Source organism: Drosophila yakuba, chromosome 2L, assembly GCF_016746365.2.
Source record: "Drosophila yakuba strain Tai18E2 chromosome 2L, Prin_Dyak_Tai18E2_2.1, whole genome shotgun sequence".
NCBI classification, from domain to species: domain Eukaryota; kingdom Metazoa; phylum Arthropoda; class Insecta; order Diptera; family Drosophilidae; genus Drosophila; species Drosophila yakuba.
In genome coordinates, this window is record NC_052527.2 from 12259007 (window position 1) to 12277926 (window position 18920).

General features: G+C 41.3%; 2 protein-coding genes across 5 annotated transcripts in view; one reads left to right on the forward strand and one right to left on the reverse strand.

The window, feature by feature from the left end:
* Nucleotides 1-12039: 12039 nt before the first annotated feature.
* On the reverse strand, nt 12040-15628 carry LOC6527861 (rab GDP dissociation inhibitor alpha). The gene is made up of 3 exons (XM_002088897.4): nt 15086-15628; nt 13491-13966; nt 12040-13383 (listed from the first exon to the last, which is right to left on the reverse strand). The coding sequence occupies exons 1-3, from the start codon at nt 15477-15479 to the stop codon at nt 12922-12924; spliced, it is 1332 nt and encodes a 443-aa protein (XP_002088933.1). The 5' UTR covers nt 15480-15628; the 3' UTR covers nt 12040-12921.
* Nucleotides 15629-16322: 694 nt separating this feature from the next.
* The window catches only part of LOC6527862 (phospholipid-transporting ATPase VA), a 30317-nt gene continuing 27719 nt past the window's right edge, over nt 16323-18920 (forward strand). For 2 of the 4 annotated variants that reach the window (XM_015198347.3, XM_039370324.2), the window contains exons 1-2: nt 16323-16509; nt 16980-17093. The gene's annotated coding sequence lies outside the window, so the exon portion shown is untranslated. Of the gene's footprint in view, nt 17094-18920 lie in introns of all 4 variants that reach the window. The other 2 variants (XM_015198346.3, XM_015198348.3) reach the window with 2 other exon arrangements.

Genomic DNA, 18920 nt, shown 5'->3' on the forward strand with positions numbered 1-18920 from the left:
TATCAGCGGTTATATATCTGGCATAAATGTTGTTATAATTTGTGTGAGCCTAATTAGTTGAATTTTACTGTTAGCCAACCCGATCCAATTAGTTAGATAATTTAATTCAAATAATAGAACGCCCAACAAAGATTGAATGCTCTGGTCAGGTTTCATTTGAAAGACCCTTTTTTACTGCCAAATACCCTTTGAATCCGGTTACTTCCCTATATATGCCTCATAGGGAGAGTCCTCAGTTTATTTCCACCATCTATTTAAGTTGTAGAAAAATGTTTATTTTCCCAACATTTCCTAACTGGCTTACAATTACCAGCTCATCCGCCTGGGGGTGTAGGGTATCCGAGTTTCGGCCAGCCAGAGGGCAGCATTTCCTTTGGCTTTTATTGCATTTTGTTTTTATTTGGGCATTCGGGTTTTGTGCTTGTTAGCCAGATCTCCCTCATTTCTTTGGCTGCACCCTCTAGCCAAAAGTCAGAACCAACTAATTTACTGAACCGCCAGCTCCACCAACTGCTCCTCTAGCTCCCCGCGGGCCTCTGGTACCAAGGAATCGCAGATTCCCAGCCGGATGCAGATGCAGATGCAGCTGGAAAAGGCGATGGTGATGGTGATGGTGATGGGCGAGAACGGCACAAGTAACAAATCAAACGAGTGCTTTTGTAAATTACATTTGAATTATCCGCTCTCTGTGTGACCCCTTTGTAATCCCCATTTTCAGTTCCAGCCCCCTCCCGAATCCTGCATCCTGCATCCTGAATCCTGAATCCTTCTCATGCATTCATTCATTTACTCGCTGGCTCTTTCATTTGCTGCGTTTGCTGCCTGACCATTTGGATGGGTGGGTCCTTTTTGTGTTTGGCTGCCACCACCACATGGGCACCCGGGCATCCTTGGAGCAGACAACGGCCAACAGAGGGCAACAGCAACAGCAACAGCAACAGCAACTGGCAGGCAAAGTGGATCAAACAGCCAAAGTTAATAAACACTTTGCCCCTTGATGGCCCCAAACTCTTTGTCCCCTTTCAGTGTCCATGGCAATTTGGAGTGTGTGTTTGTTGCTAACTGAAATTGAATGCAAATAGAAAAACAAACACTGTTGCGAATGCGAATGCGAATAGGAATACAGGCGAATACGAGCACATAAGCATTTCACTTAAATTTACGCGTTTTCCATTTCAATTAAAACAATTCGCACACCGCAAACGGCGAACCATTTAACGAACATTTGGCGCCATTAAGTAGGCTACGTGTGTGCTCCTATATCCCGAGTGCCCATGTGTGTGTGTGTGTGTGAAAGTGTGTGCATGTGTGTGTTTCCCCTTTTTTTCGGTGCATGCAAATGGCCTGTTAAGTGTGCCACAGAGCCAAATGACTAATTATTTATGGCCAAAAGGTACATACGAGCCGCCAAATTAAGGCCGTCGCTTCCAAGCGCCGTTGTCTCTCAGTCATTTGTCTGATTAACAACAAATTCCCCCTTTCCGATTTGGGTCGCTGAATTTGTTGAAATTCATTTCTGGCATCGTAATCAGCCGTATCATCATTGTCTCGACTTGCATAACTAAGCAGCATTGCCTTATCAGTACCAAATGTCTTTGGGCCAAAGTGCCACTGCTGCAAGTGGCGCATCAGCTGAATGACTTGTGACCCAGTTTATGGCCAACATATTTGAAGAATTTTCTTTTTAGCCGCCCAAGGATATTCATGCATTTTATACTTTCATTGCATTATGCAGCTCATGAGTGGGTGTCCATAGACCTAAAAATATAGAAGTAACTTTCACAGGAGCCAACAGTTAAGATGGTTACTTCAAAGTTCAGTTATCTCATAATGAATTGCATAGAATATTACACAGAAAGGTAAACAAGCGATGTACAAATTTATAAAAAATATCATTGTTTTAAAGAAGTTTTTAAAGTTTAACAGAGACGTTGACAGATGTCTATATGAACAAGCCAATCAAACTCTATCAGGTCGTAAAGTAACTGCATTTGTGAGCGCTTTTCTGCCAAATACATTTAAACAAAGCACTTTTTATGCCTAACACGGCCACGAGGCATTTAATAATAAATTTAATATTTATTACAATCACTCAAACTCTGCAACCTCGTACACAACTAAGCAAATATGCAGCACTATACGACTATTTTGCAGCTCCTGTGTGTCCTTTTTGAGCACACAAAAATCCCCACTAGGCATTCGGCAGAGTAATTTCATGAATCTGATTCAAATCCCAAAAAAATACAAATATTTACCTACTGCCATGGCAGGGAAAGTCATAACTAACTTTAAACCATAGTGCTGCTGCTGCTGCTGCTGGAGAAAAACAAACTTGTCACATGTCAATGGCGAAAGGAAATCACTCGAGCGAGAGCCCAGTAGTCGAAAACTTGACCCGGAAAGAGTCTTCAACCGAGAGTCGTATAGAATGTCGCACTCTAACCGGAAATATTGAACCTCACAGTGCGAGCGATGGGCGTGTACATTGTGGGGGGCGTGGCCGTGTGCTGTTATGGTTGTAATGAAGTTGTGTTAAAAATCGGAGAACCAAAGAGAAAACCATGCAGGATCGGCTTCAGGTCGTGTGACAAGTGAGCGACATGAAAATATGGCGGAAATGAATTTTATGCTCAGTCGGTAGCCAGAAAAACCAATAACAATCAATATACATATGTATATATACATATATACAGATATATATGTACATATAGTTGGGGAATACGGATGCAATCAAATGTGGGGGACAGCCCGAGGCAAGCGAAATACTAGCTAAATGTTACGAAAACAACAAAATGTTTGTGCATTATTTACGCGTTGCTGGCATTTTATGCTAATAAATTACCAATATGCAGGGCGAAACTTTGCTTGCCACGCAGGTGGAAAATGGGGCAGCGAGTGCACCATGCAATGCATACTCGTGTGTAAGGCAAAGAAGTTCCAGTAAAACTGACAAACTGACAAACTGCACACCACACACCCGCTCACACACACACACACACACATATGGAGCAACGCATTTATTATTTTTGGATATTTTTTTACCAAACCATAACACACACACACACCCACATGGAACCTGAAAAATCGAACTATGAAAAAAAGTTAGAGACACAACGCGAAAAGTCAGAGCCACCAACTAAACCAACAATTTTCGGGATTTTTTTTTTTTTTTTTCTGCATCCCGCCCGCTATCAGTGTGTGGGTGTGGAAGGTCCTGTGCACTGGTTGACGCCAAAGAAATTTGGCGTCAGTTTTATGCGAAGTGCGGAGCAAAAAAGAAGGTGAACGGTGGGTTAGATCCGAAAGGAAGGAAGGAAGGAAGGGGAAAGGGGAGGAGGAAGTGCTGCTGGGGGGGTCAGCAACAATGGCAAACAAAAGTCCGGAAAAAATAGCAAATCGTATAAAAATAGCTGAAACAGACACGCAGACAAACACTCAAAACTCCGAATGCTTCAGGAAAGTGCAGAGGGGGGCAAAAGTGCGGAAAAGTACACCACAAAATAAAAAGTTTATCCAGAATCAAACAAACACGGCTAAACTCCAGGGATGTGGAAGTCTTAAAATAAAACAAAAAAAATTTATGATTTAAGACTGTTAATCAAATAATCAAAAATAATCCAGGAATGTGAATGTCTTAAAACAAAAAAAATATATTCGATTTAAGACTGTTAATCAAATTGATCTTAAGGTGTTTGGATATCTTCAAGGAAATTCCCGAAAAAATTCCTCTTTTTTTGGATATATCCTTACATATTGGATACTTCTAACTAAATAATTCATTGAAGGCGGTTTTCTCTTGTTACTAAAATTTGATTTTCCAACATGAATTGTTTTTAAGGATACATTCCGAGCTTTCTGCCAGTGTAGCCAAAATGGAGCAGCGGCAGTGCAAGGATACGAATCGCAACAACGAAGGAATCAGCTAATGTGGCATCTCGGCAGGAAGCGGCAAATGCAGCCAAACAGCCAAACAGCCAGCAGGCTCAACTAATGGACCACCAAGGAAAATGGGGAAAAAGGGAAAAAGGTGTCGCATGTGGTTTGGGGTAAACAACACCAATCTGTAAGCAAAAGCCGATAATTGGAAGACCATTCAATTTGGCTTACAGACCCGCAAACGCTTGAAAAACCAAAAATGCGCTAGTTAAACTGATTGGTAAACTGATTTTAAAAGATTTTAAAAGATGCTGGTGTTTAGGTCACTATCAATTAAAGCCCTATTTTTAAAACATACAAGATTATCGCCAATTGTATTTAACTTTCACCAGATGCCTCGCTTTGCATCTTTTGGCACATTAGGCATTAAGTTTCCTGCCAAAACGGTAAAGGAAAAGATTATGAATTGAAGTTGAAAGTTGGCAATTGAAATAGAGGTTGTCATGCAAAATATTCTTTGTGGTTGGTGTGTCAAGTGCTTTGTGGCCTTGGTTTAAATCGAAAAAATGCATTTAAAAATTTAATTTGTTTTACAATCTTTCAATTCATTCAAGGGGCATTTGTATTTGCTTTAGCTCTTTGCCTGCATTTTCTTCAATTTTCTAGCATATTAGAGCATTTTCCGTACGCTACCCTTTTTTTCGATTACCCCGCACTTTTGAAGTGGCATACAGGTGAATTGCTGGCTGGAAAGCCCGCACACTCGAGTACTCTAAACACAGACAAAAACACACAGACAAAATAAATGCAAGAAAATTTTGCCGTTGAACTCAAGTAGCTATCATACCCACATATATACATATATAATTTTTTTGTAGGTTGGCAGGTAAATATGGCTGTCGCTGCACAGATAACGCTAACACCGCTGAACTTTCACCCCCCCCCGCCCCACAAAGCCGCCCGCTTTTCCGCAGGGCCTCGCTTTTCTTTTCCTTTCTCTGGCTTGCCTTTTCCCTTTTCCGCTGCGTAACCACATTTATGCATTTGCTATTTTTGCAAAAGACATGTAGACTAGCAAACACACACACGCACACACACGAGCGCTGCACACACACACACGCTGCACACACACACACACGCGAAAGCCGAAGCCAAATATTATTGAAAACCAAATTTTCAAGGTAAACACAGCTGCAGTTTGGCAACGGGAAAGAGGAATGCCCGGGGCGATTGAAGAGCTCTTACTAAACAATGTATACCTGGGTTGGCAAAAAAAGTTATCTACTTAAATTTGATTCAAATCGAGATTTGCATTCTGTGGCTTCAAAAAATATGCCATAGTATGTGCTTAAAATAAATATATTGAACAAATCAATCAATTGAAATGGAACAAGGTTTTCCGTAGCATATGATTGATCCTTCAGTAGGAAAACAAACCACTTTGATTTTCTCCCATTGAAATACAAGAAGTTTTGTAAATAGTGACCTGAAAAGCAGCCTTTAAGCCGTGCTGCTAGCCAACCTACTTGGCACCGATCGCCTCCGGAGTCCGGACATCGTTCCTCCGGTCATTTTTGTGGCTTATCGGTATAATGGCATCGGGACAGCAATTAAGCGGCCATTGCTTCGTGTGCCGCTTGCAGGATAATTTACAGAGTGTCGCAGAGTCCGTCTGTAGTGGCAACATAACTCACGGCAGGCGCAACAATTGCCAGGAGGCGACTGCCTAAGTCAGGAGGAAATTATTGCATACTTATGGGCGCTTGAGGGGGGTGCCCTTTAAAATGCATTCGCAGCGGAACTGCGAGGGAAACTGCATAAAAAGTGGGTGAAAATAGGATGCGCTGGGTGGGAAAATGAATTTATATGGCACTTAAATGGCAGGACGCGTCGACGACGGTGTGTGCTGTTGGTTTTGGTGACAGTTGAGCAAGGAGCAAAGTGTAAACAAGCCACGTAACATGAATGAGAACAAACACATTGAGCGTTGGGTAAAGTAAGATAAATACTTCATAAAATGTCCGTTGCTGCCACGAATCGGTTGTATGAAGATACATTTGTAAGCGGAATTGCAATTTCTGCGTAAGCTGCATCTACTTTAAACTGTGTTTCAAGCCAAGTGAAAATCAAGAAATTAAAGCACTTGCCCCAAAATCATTAGGTATATTTGCTACCCCTTAAGTTTATTTATATAGACAAGCTACAGTTTTATCTTAAAGGACTGGTTACAACACTATTACCGTGCAAGGACACTTCGGAAGACATCGGTTGTGAGTCGTGAATCAAGTGCCGAATCCAAGTTAAAAGACTTACGAAGAAGCACTTCGTGCGGCGGTTGGCAGAAATTGAAGTTAATTAAATAAGTTAGGGAAATGCGTTCAAGGACGATAAATACTTCAATCAACAATACTTCCGAAAATCAAATACATGTGCTTTCATAAACTTTTAAAATGCCAAGGCTATACATTTACTTTTCTTTACAATTCAAACCACCTTTCTCATGGCAACGCCTTTAGTTATGCTCATAGGCATTGTTGGTCACATGAAAAGTTGGCCAAGACTTTTTATTGTCTAAGGCTACCTTTGCGAAACGCCTTTGGAAGCTGTGAATGGAAAATTGCTTCGTCAAGTGAATACATTTAATTGCTAACAAATGGCAAAGGGCGTAAATGCTGCATACACCAGGCGCCACTGGTTCTTCTTTGCTTACGTGTGGGCAGAAGTGCACTCGATAGGGCAATTTATTCAAAAATGTTATGACCTATAATTATCCTGTAATAAATTTACTTTACGTTCGACTCGGACGATTAAAGACGAAAGGGATAATCCAATATGTTTCCATTAACTTTAAGGAACTCAAAGTGGTAAGAACAACTTATCAGCCAATGTAAAACTGTTTACAGTTTTACAGCTTTTATCCTTACTGTTCGTAACATATGTTACGCTTTAACATAAAATTCTCTTTCGCTGTTTGCGGGTAAATTTCCCTTCGTTTGCAGTAAAGGACATTTTGCTGGCACTTAACAGCGTGGGGTTAAAGCTCTTTGTTGTCTTAGTGCTTCTGTTTGAAGGGGTAAATTTACCACGTACTTTTTGTTTGGTTTGCCACTTCAAGAGGTTTTAAATGATCATCTTTGTCAACGAAACAAAAAAAATTAGAAATGATCATGATTGTTTCAACGAACTAGTTTAATAGATATTAATCCATTTAACTCATGCTCTAGATATTGTCTTCTGTAGGGACTATACTAAGATACTCTAAGACACTATAAGATTACTAAAGAATGTTAAAAGTGAAAAACTGCTAAGATATGTACGTGAGTGCTACTCATACAGTATGGAAAGTAATATGGAAACAGCGAAACCTTCTGCGTTGAAACAACAGAACGTTAAAATGGCAAATAAAATAATGTTAAAGTAGTTTATAAAGTCTAGCCTGCAAAGAATCAAAATCATATTTAACTCTTTTGTTTTGTCTGTTAGGCAATAACATTAACATTATATTTACATTGTATTAACATTATTTTCTGCGGTAATCTGACTGCAAATAAAATCATAAAAATATAAAAAGAATTTTCTTGTTATGAAATTACAAATAAAAGTATCAAAGATACTATATGCCCAAATGCATCTCAACTCTTGAACAATACTGGCATGTAGAAGTTTTGCGAATTGCATTTCCTTGTCCTGCGAATACAAAACGTATGCAGTTGCTCATATGTTTTATGCATTTAGCTTAAACATACCACTGCGATTAGCAATTAATCGAGTTTTCTGTTGATGCAAGTGTTTTTCAAATAAACAGGCACACAAGGCATCAAATTGAACAGTTATTTAATATTTTATTACGTAATGAACCACAATTACTTACAAGCATTTCCCCCAAGTTCATACAAAACAGAGTGAACTTTTGCCACGCCGCTCTTTTTAACTAATTGCGAAAACGGAACTTTTCCTAAAATGCAAGCGAGGTTGGAAAAGGCGAAAGTGTTGTTGCCGTTGTTGTTTAGTTTTCTCATCCATGAATTATTAGGAAAAAACATTTAATAATGCACTTCAATCTCTCTGAGCATACTTTGCCGAAAGAGTTCCCCCCGCCCCCTTTAACGCCTACCCGACCATTTCGTTACCGGCTTCATGCCAGCAATTTAATTAATCTGCACAAAATATGCAACACAGCAAAAGTTTGCCAGCCAACAAACGCAGACAGACACATAAACACACATAAAGCCAGACGTTCACACATGTGAAGAAATGGCCACAGTTATAATGCTTGACACATAAAAAGTGTGGGCGTGTGTTAATGTTTTTCGCCTGTGCACAGAGAGAAATATCTATAGAGTTCTAGTTTATTTTACTGGACAAGGCATGCAGTGAAACCTTAAGCTTGGCAATCGTGTGACTTAAATCACTGCCTTTTGAACATTTATTTCATTATAATTATAATCTTTATTTGAAAACTTTTTTCTCACTCCAAAATACCTCAATTTGATACTTGCAGAATGCAATTTCTTGCGGTGTACGTTCGAGTGGCTTTGCAGTGCCTAAAAGCAGGCAACAGCGAAGTGGCAAAGGGCAGAGAGCATCTTCAGAGGAGCAACACGAGAAGCTGCAGCAGTGGCAATAAGATTACTTAATTGATTTAAATTTGCTTGCCTAGTAAAGAGATAGTGCGCTGGCAAGGAGTAGGGGGGAGGGGTAGGAGGAGGGGGAGGAGGTGGGAGTGTGGCATGATGTTGCACAGTGTCGCAAGCGATAATGGAGTTGTTGACAAGCTCGTGGGCCAGAAAAGGCAAGAAAATGCAAGGCAACAGCAGCCGTGACAATGGGAATAGCAAATGCAAGTAATTGAAAGCAGCCAAAAGGAAAAATCCACTGGAAGAATAAAGTGGGCCTTACAAAAATCTAGGAAACAGCTGGTGAATTTGGTAAAATATTTCATTTCCTCATTTGCATGCATGTGTGCTGAGAAAATGTAAATATTCATTTTATTTTGTTTAGTCATACATTTTTGTTTAATTAATTAAAAAGTTCAATATATTAAATATTTATTTAAATATATGACATATTCATATACATTTTTATTTAATTAATTTCAACACTTGCTTAGCTGCAATGCAAAACCATACACTTCAACACTTGTTCCTTTAATGCGATTAGCCTGCACTCAAATCAGTTTTCCCCAGTGTACCCACTCCCCCCCGTTTCTGTCGTCGTCTGAAGCTTTTCAGCCAAGGATGTCGTTGCGGATAATGATGAGACGGCTGACGATGATGGCAGCGAAGGAGACAACATGTCGGCTGCATTATATTCATAACGTGTATAATTAATCACATCACGCTGTAAGGAAAGCCCAAGAATTATATTCAATTTGACCTAATGCTCTTGTATCTGTGTGCGAGATTTATCCTTGCCATGTCCACTGCGTCAATTTAGCCCAATGCACACCGCCATATTCCGTGGCCCAAAGTCCTTCGTCCTTCGTCCATAGTCCATAGTCCTTAAGCCGCCAAATCATTGCTCCAACAGCGTCAACTGACCCCCAAAGGCGTATTTTTGTTGCTTTTGTTTCCTGAGCGCGTGTGTGTGCATGTGTGTTTTGTATCTGTGTGTGCCCCTTTGCGGTTGGCTGTTATTACGAGCCCAACGCGGTGCCACTTTTGCCACCCATTAAGACCGCTGCACAGAAAAGAAATATTGGTTGAAATTTACAAATCAGTTTTATCGATAGTATGGCTTTCAGTTTGCACGCCTATAAAAACCAAGCTAATTCGCCACAGGACGAGAGACATAAACATGGAAAATAATTTAAATAATAATATATGTATACCATATATATAATAATATATACCAATTCATATTTTTTTATTTATGAAATTAAGGGGGAATATATAAGATACTGCGATATTATTAATGGAATCATTAACAATAACAATAATTAGCTTCAATCAAAAGAAAGGAAATATTGCTAAAAGGACCAGTTGACTTGTGTCCTTTCTCAATACGAAAGCATTTCCTAGCGATATACCCACCCCTAACTCACTTTGATTTTGCCAGTGTAGGAGCTGTGCTCGTTAGCCTGGCCATGGCCAACAGGAGCCGCAACAACAAGGACGCGAATATAGATGCAGACTTGGACAGGGCTGGCAGCTTAGTCATGCCTGCCAGTGCTGCGTCGACATCATAGCTTTATCTTCACCCAAATGCCTGCCTTCACCCTCCCCGCCTGCCTGCCACGCCCATTATACAGCCAATCCAGCCCGCTCCGCCCCCCGCTGTTGTATGTGACTTGCATGCGGCGCTGAGCGCCAAAGTTTTGACTTCAATTTGCCGTTACAAATTTCGGTCTTCTCCGGCGGTTTTTCTTCGCTTTTTTCTTGTTGTTGTTTTCCTTTTTTTTGGTGGCTTCAGCCCAGCTTGCAAATAAAAAATGAAAATAGAAGAGAACGTAAACCACAGTCAAGTCGGAAGCAGGAGCAGCAAAAATGTGGTGAAAGACTTGACCAGCATTGGACGACGTGTTTTGGCCACATCAGCCGCATGCCATCACCATCATCACCATCATCAGCATCATCATCATCATCATCATCGCCAGAGAGCAGAGACAACGGCCACAATGGATGGGGTTGGGATGGCGAAAGTAGTTAGGGCCCATTCCTTGGAGCGATGACAAATCAGCCGCAACTACAAAGTTGCAGATGGCAAGTGTGACAGGAATGCGGAGGTGATTTTCCGATATTTGCAGGTCAAATGATATAATGCATAAGCCAGCAGGCTTGATTTCTAGTAAGTTTTGTAAATCTTAAGTTAAGTTATATAAAAATGCAATTGCAAGTTCAGTTTGATTACTTTTGATGGCTAGGCTTAAATTTACCTCCAGAATAGCCAAACACTTGTGGCCTCGTGGACGAGTTCAAATGTTCAACGACTCTGGGCAAAAAGCGAAATAATGCGAAACGTCTTTGCACTTTTGCCTTTTCTGGGAAACGGAAATTGGAAAAATACTGGCGGCATTTTGTTGGACAGGTCGTCGTCGTCGTCGTCGGCGGCGGCGGGCGGGGAAAATAAAAGCGGGGCAAAGTAAAGTAAAGTGGAGTGCGGATAAAAAAACCAAAAAAAAAGAACACAAACTGTCAGTGACAGCATTAAAACTAACAGGAATGGAGAGCGGCATTCTCAGCATTTTGCACATTCCTGGGGCCATCGACAGGCTGCAGGACGAGAACGAGAACGAGACCGGGAACGAGAACGAGGAACCCAATGTGAGGGAACTAGCCTGCGACTTGTGTGGCATGCCACATGCAATTCAATAAGAATTTCCCACTTACCACGGCCATAAGGGGTGATTTGTGCGGAGCGAGTGGTGGGCAAGTATTTCAAATGCATCCCAAACACTTGCTGCGGAATTCGTAATTGTGTCACATAAACGAGGCAACGAGGAGTCCTGGTCATAACTACAACCCTATGGCTACGTGATTCAAATCTGACGCAAAGCTAACAAACTTGGAAACGCCCGGACTGTCGTCACTTTTCGATGGCGAGTCCTGAACCCCTCAAAGACTCCGCCCAGATACTTCCCAGATCAAGAAGCGGGATCTCTATCAGTCACCACCCAGAATCCGCCGAGATTCTTTACTGATCGAATTCATATTCATTCCAGGATCCCTTCAAGACATCTTCCAAAGTCCTTTCAGTTCAAATGGTCGAAAAAACACAGCAGACTTTCATTTCTTCGTTAATACATGCATAGTAGTCACCTTCGTCGCTCCAGGTGCGCTTCGTCACTACTTGGACTGCCGTTCACAATGATGTAGTTCAAATCGACCGCCTTTTAGCTGTTACAAAAGCTGAATACCTCAAAACTCTGACCGGAACCAGAACCCAAAATCTCAAATTAAATGAGTCTGTGTGGAGGTGAAAAGCTCCAGGACATTTCAAAAGCTGAAGGGATATAAAACTCAGTGCCATTTGAACGGAACCGGAAACTCCAAATATCCAATCAAATGAATCGCTGGATCAGCTCCATGAAAAACTTCCCGAAAAAAAAAGAAACCATTTTTGTAGATCTACAGACTTTGAGAAAAGGAAAATACTTAAAACAAATATATAACAATCCATTTGAACGTTGAATAACTTCTGTGCACCAATAAAAACACAAATATATATATTTTTTAATTTTTATTAAAAATGTAAATTCTGAAAATGCGGAATACCATAGTTCTCTATACCATTGACAAACTGTTTAGGTTCTGCTTTCTTCAATCAATTGCAATATGTTGGGTATGCTGCGATGAACTTTTTCGACTGTTTACATTTTCAATACCATCGATTTCTTCGGGGGATTACAATTACAATTATAATGCTGCATTATGCTTGTGTAAGAGTTTGTGTCGTGTTTATAGGTATGTGTTATGCTTTTTTTTTTTTTGAGGGCCTTGGCAGCCACACAAATTGTGTCGATCACAAAAAAAAGGAAAAGAAAAACCAAGCAGAAGGGCAATATACATAGATAATATATATATATGATGTCATATTTTATATATATATACTTTATTATATACTCGTACAACTAAAGTCCAAGCGTAATCGTCTGACTGACTGACCGATCGGCGAAATGGGAGAGTGTTTGTCGAGTCATAGCACTTTTGCTCGAGTCACAAGCTGAATCTGTGGAATTTGATTTAGTTGCCTAACACACTCACTTAGTTATACATATATATTGACGTACATATATACGCGACTGCATGTTGTATAATTTATGTTATATTGGTATATATATATATATTTTCTAGGCATATCCAATATTGCGCGAAGCAAGCAATTCGTTTCACATCTAAAACTTCATCTCACGATGGAAAGCATTTTCGTAATACAATTTCTGGATTTTCGGTTTTCTTTAGTTTTTTTAGGGCTTTTATTTTGGGTTTTTCTTATCTTGGGTATTTTCTTTAAGGTTTGGCCACGACGCTGAGACGATCTACGATGTTTGTGGCTGATGTTGAGCTGTCCAAATGCACCATAACCAGATGAGGCCTCGCTCCCCGTTTACTGCTCCTCGTCACCCAACTCGTGCTTGATCTTGGAGAAGTCAAACGTCTCGCCAGTGCCCCGCTTGAATATGTTCAACACATCCAGGCAAGTAGTCTCAAAGTGCGTGGTCGCATCATAAGACTCCGAAATGAAGATTTGCGACTCGGATCCATCATCGACCGGCTCCAAGTAGTCCGAAATGGTAACAAACTTTTGTGCGATCGGCTCCAGCAAGTCCAAGCCAGGCTTGATCTCCACCTCCGGGTTCTCGGTCTCAACGGTGGTCGAGACCATGCCCACGAACCAACCCTTGGCGGCCACCTGGTGAGTGGAGCTCACAAGCGACACATAGATGTCCGACTTGCGGCCGACCTGCTTTTGTGGAATGATAATCTGCGTGGAGAGACCATCCTTGGTGCTGGCCACCGGATGGTCCAGAATGCAAATGCAGCGAATCACCTTGCCACGCTTGCGCACCTGTCAGATATAAAAGAGAGAGTCATCAAGTTGTTAAACCTTTCCAAAATGGTTATTTACAATTGCTTTGGGAGTACATATTTAAAAAATTCTTTTTTGAATCTTACCTTCTCGGTCACGTAGCTGGGATCGCAGTAGACCTGCTTGCACTTGGCGACCTCGTCGCCAGAGCGCACACCCACCACCTTGCCGCCCTCGCCGAGGACGATCTCATCGATGGGCTTGTCCAGCATGTAGGTGCCGCCGTAGATGGCCGACAGCCGGGCGAATCCCTGGGGCAGCTCACCCAGGCCGTACATGGGATAAAGGTACGGCGACTTGCCGTACCGCGCCAGCGAATCCGAGTAGAGCTTGATGCGCCGGATGGTGTTCACGGCCGGCTCGTTCAGATACTCATCGTCGCGGAAGAGGGCCAGGGCGTGGCCGGTGAAGTCCTGCGTGTTCTTGTCCAGTCCGAACTTGTCGTACAGGCCCTGCATGTTGGCCTTGGTGGGGTCAAAGTCCTTCCAGGTCTTGGGGTCATCTTCTCGGAAGTCCTGCACGTAGACGAGGAAGTTCCGGAAGCGACGCTTCTCGAACATACCTGCAAATATAGTCACATTTATATATCTATATAACTATATCCATCATGCCATATTGGTCAGTTTGGGGTTCAGGATCTGCATAAAAAAGGGAGTGCACCAGCCAAGGGTTTCAAGTTTCCCGTTTCCATTTCATTTGCATGCCACACACACACAGACACACAGGGATACCAACACGCGACTACAGTTGGAAACCTTTAATTTAGGGGGCGGAGGACCCACCACCAACAATCAGAAACCACTTGGCCACCCAATGACGTCATTTCGAGCATATGTGTAATGCGGACACAGTGAAGCATGGGCAAGGTGTTTGCCTTTCAATTAGCAAATTGAAACATCCCATAGAAAAGTCTACCTATTTATTATAGTATTAATAATTATTAATATTATTTATTTAGTAATTAACTTTTGATTTTTTACTTTAAGTCTCTTAACGATTAATGAGCCAGATCAGTAAAGTGGAAAATTTAGTACTTCAAGTCATGAAGTGATTTCTTTGATAGGCAGTCTCCACTGTAAAGTGAAGGGGTTCAATGCGCCTGGCCAAAAAACCTGGTTGCAAAACTAACTAAAATTGAAATGGAAAAATTCAAGAGCCAATCATAAATAAATAGAGCGTGTTTTAGCTAATTGCATTGCTGCCACGAAGAAGAGGGAAAAACTTAAATTTCAAACAAAGCGAAATTCAGGTGTAAAATGGAGGCGAACAATTAGCGCTAGGCAGGTGTATGAATCACACACAGCGCACAGCGATTCAAATTGAGACTCCAATTGGAATTGGGCGCTAATAGTTGGGCAAACAAACATGGTGTGCAAATGGAAATGCGTGGGGGAAACTTTGGTAGAAATTCTTAGCCAAGCAAAGAAAACAACTGTTTTTCGGCACACACATACGTGTCACATTAAAAAAAAAAGGGAATAACAACAACAAGAGCGTTGCCAGCGAGTGAAAAGGCAGAGACAAAGAAGAGAAGAGAAAGAGAACGGTGCGGGCGAGAGAGGGTGAGCAGATAACAGTCGAGTACGAAAATACATACATACACACACGCACACACAAGCACAGCTGGTAATTTGCACAAATTTTCGAGGCAACGGGACTTAAAAGAGCATTATTAACGAACCCATGAGATCGGATGCCAGGGCCTCCTTCTGGTCCACCGGCACCTTGGCAATCTTGCCGCCCTTGTAGACGTAGCTGCCCTCGATGGACTTGAACTCCAGATAGCGGGTGACGCCCGTGTGGATCAGCAGCTTGACCAGCTGGCCGTTGGCCATCAGGAACTTGGGTATCAGGTCCACGTTCCAGTCCCGGCCACGCCCAAACCGATCGCCGGGCGGCTCCAGTCCATAACGCTGGAACAGCTCCTCCAGCGGCGTTATCGATGCGGACTCGCCGCCGTAGTACTTGTTCCGATCAATATGCAGCACCTTCTTGCCGGACACCGAAAGCATACCGCTGAGGATGCACTCCTTGAGGCCCGTTCCGAGCACAATCGCATCGTATTCCTCATTCATCTTGGATCGCACTTAATTATGTATTGCAATCACAGTAATTTCTATATAATATTTATCCGGTTTTCGCCCTTTTCACTTGCTGCGACGTTCGATTTGGTGGACTTTTCTCTGCGCTCAATAATTTTTCTCTACTCGCTCGCCTTTCTGCTCGTCCGCTTTGCGCTGCCCGTTTGCCGTCACGTCGTTTGCTGGTCACGTCACGTTGCGTTTCGTACATGCCCAGGGCTGCATTGCAATTGGTTGTTATCGCCGGCTAATTGTTTATGAAAATGGGGTAAAACTAAATTAACAGGCAAGACCTTTCAGTTGCTCAAAAAGCGTAATTGTACAAAAGCATTACAGACAAGATTTTTCAATGGATTATGATTTTGTGATCCAACGTTTCATTCCTAGGTTATTGGTGCTTCAGGGCTGCATGTTGGGCGCGCAAGTTTATAGTTGCTATTTGAATTTTTATAAATAAATATGTTGGTATGAACCAATAAGGCGAGACATTACTAACAAAACACAAGATTCACACATCATATAAAATACAAAGATTTGAATTATGTTAATAGCAAATATTGCAAACATTACTTAATTGCCGTAGTTCGTTAAACTCGATAGCTAAGAGTTAGAAGTTATCCGATAACTTCGTTTACAGCATTTCCTGCTTGTTTGTGCATTCCATGTTATTCTGAAAGTAATTCCATGCAAAACAAAATGGAAAACAATTTATTATAAATACAAAAACCTCAAAAATTTGTACATCTAAAATCGAGCCAATTTCGGACAATTAGGGGCGTTCCTCTTACAGCTGTTAGCACGTCTGGTCACACCAGCCCGAAGTCTGCAAAGTTTTTCTGCTGATTCTGGTTGAAACGACGAGCGGATTCGGACGCGATTTTTGTATCGGGTTTATTTAGGTTGTTACGTTCTCTTCGCGTCGTTTCTTGTTTCTTTGTTTCGTCGGATTTTCGCGCGTGCAGCGAGCAAGGAAAACTAATCATACATAATCATACATTTTCGTGGAGCAAAAACACACGGCAATGTAAATGTTTGATTATATTTTCATTTAAAACGGAGCCAAACCACTGTGTACTTGTGTGAGTGCGAGTGTGTGTGCGTGCGGTGGCTGCGTGTTTGTGTGGAAAAGTGAAAATGCTATTTGGGCCATAATTGTATTGAAATTCTTAGCAACAACAAACCAAACCTCGAATTCGTGGCAAAAAATATGTTCATAAAAGGCAAAAAACCCAACCCAAGTGAAAAAAGTGAGCGGTTTGGGAATTACCATGCGGTGATCCAAGTGAATTAAAGTCTTTGGGAAATAATTAATAATTGTACATCAAAAAAGAAAAAACCCAAGAAAGATAACCTCCTGTCCCGCTCACACTTTCTGCCTGACCTCGGCTATCATATGTTACCTCCCTGTTGTTCTTGTTGTTGCTTTGAATGTGCTGCAACATTTTCGTATTGTTGCCATGCTAAAAATTTGTTTTCATCCCCGTGTAAAAATAGTTTCAAACAAAAAATATAAAACAAAACCCCCACGAAGGCAAGGATAAAATACCCGCAGGAATTTGAATTGATCGAAAAAGTAGGAAATAAATCCACGTCAACGATTTGTATTGGGTAAGTTTTTCGTTTAAATCAAGTTGCCATATTAAAAATTGCAAAGGCAAAAAGTCGGAGGGAAAAAACATAATAAGCCACAGACGGCGGCAATCTACAGAAAAAACAAGTTGGTTGCCAAGAACCAGTTAAGCGTTGCAGACCGACCAACTGCCCCGCCCACCGCCCTCGGCCCCCATCCTCCCAAAAAAATACGACGGGTTTTTTACCTGCCCGCATCTATCTCGCTTACTCCTTCACACACAGCCTCCGATCGTTCTGGCTTCTTCTCCTCTCTCTGTCTCACTCTAAAACTCTGTCTCTCTCTCGTTGTCTCACCGGCATTTGATAAAAGGCAAACAGATTCAAACAGTCGCGGTTTTAATTTTGTTTTTTGTTTTTATGCGGCTTTGAATTCGATTGCATCGTAATGCAGTAAAGATGCTTGGCCCCACTGTGCACAGTGGGAACAGAAACTGCAAGTGGAATGCAGGGTGAAACAGACCTCCCCATTGTAATATCTATTTCGAGCTAAAAATTTGATTTCCTTGGCGCTCAGGCGGTTAAAAATAAAATACATCTAAATTTATATATTAAAGGTATATTTCTGGCGTAAACAATTTTGAAAAATATCATTCTTAAAATGGTTAAATTTAATATAACCAGGAGAAATGTGTTTCGTGCTTTTTTCTAACAATATCGCACTTAACTACATTTCAAAAATGCAAAATGCTGTCTATTTAACCACGTAAAACAAGGTTAATAAATGTTTGTCTATAAGACAATAATTTAGTTGTATGGATGTTTTTAATGCTGAGTTAAACTGAAATGTTAAGACTAAAGTAAAAACATTGTTGTCGATCAGCAATTCAGTAGACGCTAGCAGCTGTTAAAAATTTTCGATGTTTACCTGGCGGGAAAAAAGTAATTTCTCTTACCTGGGACATGTTTAAAATTCCACAAAGCCGTACTTTTTATGGCATTTCAAGGGGCAAAGGGGGTTACTCTAATTTCGTGTTGTAAATTTAATTTGTAAGAAATTTTCTGGTTTTATTTCTACCCACTGTGCGACGTCTTTGGATATTTCTTCATCTACCTCCCCTCCCCGTTCATCTTCTATTCAATTGAGTTCAACGGTAGTTGACGTTACTCGCTTGCTAATTGCAGTTGAGAGACGGAGAGCGAGAGGCAGAGGGAGAAAGAAAAAGAGCAAACAACAACTTTTAACTGTTTGTTGATGCGTTGTTTGCTCGTTTGTCTCTGCTTCATGCAATCTATTAGTCTCTCTCCCTCAGACGCCCCCACTCTCCTCCCTCCTCCCCACAATGACGCTCCATCTTTCTCGTTTGCTCCAGGTACCGTTAAGACAGAGCTTGAGGCAATTGACTCCGATTCGCAGTCCACAATCCGCAATTCGCGATGCAGTCGACGCGAAAACAGCAAAAAGACGAATCAGAGACAGAAACAAAGCGAAACAGCGGAAGCAGTCGACTTATCTCCTGTTTTTACAGTTTAACGCCGCCGATTATGGTTGGCTTAGTGCTTATTCGATGTTTATAGCCGAAATATACCCACTGTTTGCCTTGCGTCTCAAACAGTTGACACCTACCGCCATTCAGATAGCACATTAAAATAGCATAAAATTATTACCAAATTGTATTTAATCTAGAATTTCCAATAAGTAAAGGTGCATGTGCAATTTGATTAGTGTAGTACTGAACAACAGCCTAATGTGAGTTCCGTATTTCAATAATTTCCCAAACCAAACTGAAACCCGCCTTATTATCAGATAATAGGATCATCCAATTAATGGTTGTTTAGCCTAAATAATAGGCACACAACATGTGT